Raw genomic sequence first — 4,210 nt, 5'->3', positions numbered from 1 at the left:
CAGAGCTAGCACGGATTAAACCCCGAACAGTGCAGTCGTTAACTGTTGGAATGCGCACAGAAAGGTCCTGTTGCCGCTCGTCAACGTGCTTTTGCGCCGCGATTACTGGCCGTGAAAGTTGAAACCGCTGTGATCCTGCTTGCGCGGCTGAAACTGATGAAACTGTTCTCCTCCTCGTCCGTCGTCGTCTCTGAGCTTCTTGTACGTGTCCGTATGCGGCAGGTTCAGAAATCAGAACGCAGCAATTGCCTGCACGTACACAGCGGCAGCAGTAAACTTGCTGCTGCGCGTCCGGCGGCGCAGGAAGTGAATGAATTTTTACAGGCTGGAAAGGGGAAGGTGATGTGTTTATGCTGCCGCCTTAAAGCGAATGGACGAGCCTTCGTCAGGCACTGCAAACCGGGAGTTATGGCGGCTCCTTCCTTCCCACGTACGCGTATGGAGACGGGGACGCGTCTTCGAGTAAATGGCGCGAGCTCGCCTCTTCTCCTCTGCAACCTCTCGCTATTACTCCTGTGACGTTTCTTGCTGGCAGCAATGGTGGAGTGGAGCAATGGCGATTGGCGAGTCAGCAGCACCCATCAAGGCAGGCAGGCAGCGACGCAACGGCCGTCTTCTTCTTCTTCTTCTTTGGAGCTCCGGCTCCAACAAGGCAACAAGCAGAGCTCGATTTGTTGGGCGGGAGTGGAACGTGCAAGTGGAAAGACAGACAGTGCCGTGGTACCGAACGAGATCAAAAGCCTACTATGGCCTTGCCCTTGCCAAGTCGCCAACCCAGACGCGTTGGCATCGTAGCATGGTCACGAGGACGGAGGACCCCAAACCGTCCTGCAAAGTAGGAGTACTAGCCGTCCATGGAAATTCTAGACGGAGCAATAGGTAAGCTACAACTTAGGTCCCGTTCGGGTGTGGTAGCAGATGGAACACAACAAACAGAGAGACATTTGGGGATTCTCGAAGCGACTAATTATTTCCGCCATTTTTACATACAGAACGAACGCGCCATTGCCATTGCCATTGCCATTGCAGCTGAGCTTGCTGCTTCACAGATGATCGGGTACCCTGCCTGACTATACAACAGTCGCCTGCCTACTTCCTTCGCCATACGTACACCAGGCACACTCATGATTACCTACCGCTACTGAATACTGATGACCTTCTTCCTTGGAGACACGACACGAGCACGGTCATGCCGGCCGTCAAGCAGATTTGAGTTGGGAAGCTACGCCTACGCGGCGGCCTTGGCCGGCGGTATCACGATCGGGCTCCGGACGACGTGCTTGCTCGACACCCACTTCAGGTTCCCCTCGGCGCCGGCCACGGCCGGCGGCCCGTTCCACCGCACCGTCACGGTGAAGCTCTGCTTCTCGTTCACCCTGGTGAACCGCAGCATCGGGGGCCGCACCACCACGGACACGCCCTTCGGCATGTCCACCACGGCCGTGTAGACAGAGTTGGCCTTCCCGACGTTGGTCACGGTGCGGCGGACGGTGATCGGATGGGACAGCAGCTTCACCACCAGCGACGGGTAGTTGAGCTCCGCCTCGGTGATGGCCTTCAGCTTGGCGCAGGCGATGCGGCGCCCCGTTATCTCCTTGACGCCGTCGTCCCCGATGCCCAGGCCGCAGAGGTAGGCGACGTACTCGCCGGCGCCGAGGTCGTACACCAGCCCCGGGTCGACGGCGCGGGACGGGTTCACGTACCCGGCGCCCATGCTGTAGAAGCTCGCCCGCCGGTACTGCTCGTCCTTGATCGGCACGCCCGCGTGGTCAGCCGTGTTCGACGAAGTCATGATCGCCGACTTGATCGCAGCGGGGGACCAGCTCGGGTGCAGGCTCTTGATGATGGCTGCGATGCCGCTCAGGTGCGGCGTCGACATCGACGTCCCGGACACCATGAAGAAGGTCAGGCTCACGTCGTCCGCGAACTGCGGGTGCATCTCGCTGGGCGCCCACGCCGCCAGGATGTTCATGCCGGGCCCGGTGATGTCCGGCTTCAGGATGCCCGGGCTCGCCTTGTTCGGCCCGCGCGACGAGAAGAAGGCCACGGACGGCGCCGGGGACGAGCCCATCACCGTGCCCCGGAACGTGATGGTCGCCGTGGGCTTGGGCGTCGACTTGACGTACGCCGCGATCTTCGACCCCGCGGCGTAGCTCACGTGCGACGCCGGTAGCACGTGCGCGTCGGCGAAGGTGGTGTACCCCTCCGCCGCCTTGTTCATCAGGATCATGCCGGCGCCGCCGTACGCGGACACCATCTGCCCCTGCTCGACGTGCTCGGTGATGGAGCGGCTCTCGCACAGGACCACCTTGCCACTCACCTCGGCCTCCACCAGCGTGCTGCAGTCGCGGGCCTCCGGGTCGCCGTTGCGGCCCGGGAAGACGAGCGGCAGCGGGCGCCCCGCGGTGTTGTTCCGGGGCTGGAACAGCGACTCGCCGTCGAACTCCTGCCCGTTGCCGAGCCTCACGGTGGTGCGTATCGCGCGGTCCATGGTGCCCGCCGCGACCGTCAGCATCCACGGCGCGCCGTTGGTGATGGATCCCGCGGCGGGGCCGTCGTTGCCAGCCGCGGCGCTGACGAAGATGCCGTGCTCCATGGCCTTGAACGTGGCGATGGCGATGAGGTCGTAGTTGAACTGCGCGCCGTCGGTGGCGCTGATGGAGAAGGAGAGCACGTCCACGCCGTCCTTGACGGCGGCGTCGAGCCCGGCGACGATGTCCATGATGGAGCACCGGCTCCGCGTGCACACCTTGTAGATGGCCAGGTGCGCATGCGGCGCCATCCCGGACGCCGTGCCGTGCGCGTTGCCGCGCACGTCGGCGTTCTGCACGAAGTTGCCCGCCGCCGTGCTGGCCGTGTGCGTGCCGTGGCCCGCGTCGTCCACGGGCGGCGCCGTGTTGTTGATGGCCGCGCTCCCGAACGCGCGCGCGCCGATGACCTTGTTGCTGCACCCGCCGCCGGCGATCGACCTGAACTGGCAGGTGCCCTTCCACTTCTTGGGCGGCGGCGGCAGCCCGGCGTCGTTGAAGGACGGGTGGCTGGGCAGGATGCCGGTGTCGAGGAGCCCAATCACCACGCCGCGGCCGAACCCGGACCGGCTCCAGAAGCCGTCCTTGCCCATGTGGAGGCCGAGGAAGCCCGGCGAGTGGGTGGTCGCCAGCGGCAGGAACTCCTCGGGGTACAGCCGCAGGCACCCCTCCTTGCTCCGCAGCGTCTCCGCCTCCGCGTCGGTGAGGCGGGCGGCGAACCCCGTCAGCACGTGGCTGTACGAGTGGATGATCCTCGGGGCGTCATCCGCCGCCGAGTCCAGCGTGGCCTCCGGCAAGAAGGACTGGTGCCACTCCTCCAGCGAACCGGCGCTGCTGCTGTCGTCGTCGTCCCTCGGCTCGAGATGAACCACGTAGTTCTTGCGCTCCTGCGCGTCGGCGACGGCGAGCAGCGCGGCGGCGGACAGCAGGAGGAGTAGGGGAAGGAGACTTTTTTGGGTCCTCATGAGGCTAGGCACTCTAGCAAGCAGGAGTGCACCGGAGGAGGAAGACAACTCGACAAAGGGAGGTAGCGGCTGCTGTTGCTGGATGCTGCTGCCGCCTTGGCGTTGCTGCTCGGCGCTCGCTAGCGCCGAATCGATTTGAAGCGAGGGAGCAGGGTGAGGGAGGGAGGGGAGGGGGGAGTGAAGCGGCGTGGCAACAACGAGGGGGATGCCGGGGGTTTATTTGTAGGGTGGCACTGGCACGGCAGGCAGAACCGCAGAGGCAACAGCGGCAGTGGGTGGGGGAGGGAGAGGAGTGAGCGAGTGATGGGCAGCGCAGAGCACTGGCGGTGAGCTGGAGAGCAGAATCGAAGCAGGGAGAGGAGAGGCAGAGGACTGCACTGATTTTGAATTTGATTTCCCATCGGCGTTACTGTTTCCCCCTTCCCCTGCCTCTGGCTCTGGCTCCGACTCCGGGTGGGCGGGTGACCACGGCGACCGTTGGATCAGAAAACGACGTGTCAATCGGTGCTGCTTGCCCGGTCCTTCGTGTACATCCCGTTCGCCGGGGCTCGTTAGGCGTATAAGGAGTATTTTTTTTAATCAATGGATAATATTTTTCTCTTACATCAAATCAGCCAACAATACTTTCACCCTCGACTTATCAGCAAGGAAGAGTGTTCAGCTGGTATTATTCTGACACTTTTGATGCTGGAATTTACTGTTTATATTGAAATGTTG

At 62.7% G+C, this 4,210-nt stretch overlaps 1 protein-coding gene across 1 annotated transcript; it reads right to left on the bottom strand.

Annotated features, from left to right (window-relative positions):
- Positions 1 to 951: 951 nt before the first annotated feature.
- LOC136535791 (subtilisin-like protease 4) lies at positions 952 to 3,696 on the bottom strand. The gene has a single exon (XM_066528197.1). It carries the CDS (start codon positions 3,491 to 3,493, stop codon positions 1,229 to 1,231), a length of 2,265 nt encoding a protein of 754 aa, XP_066384294.1. The 5' UTR covers positions 3,494 to 3,696; the 3' UTR covers positions 952 to 1,228.
- Positions 3,697 to 4,210: the final 514 nt, after the last annotated feature.

The sequence above is a fragment of the Miscanthus floridulus genome, chromosome 2 (genome assembly GCF_019320115.1).
Source record: "Miscanthus floridulus cultivar M001 chromosome 2, ASM1932011v1, whole genome shotgun sequence".
Lineage (NCBI taxonomy): Eukaryota > Viridiplantae > Streptophyta > Magnoliopsida > Poales > Poaceae > Miscanthus > Miscanthus floridulus.
This window is presented reverse-complemented; position numbering and strand designations above follow the sequence as displayed.

Excerpts from the sequence above, each read along its gene's own strand:
- LOC136535791 (XM_066528197.1), bottom strand. The coding sequence starts at position 3,493 with ATGAGGACCCAAAAAAGTCTCCTTCCCCTACTCCTCCTGCTGTCCGCC.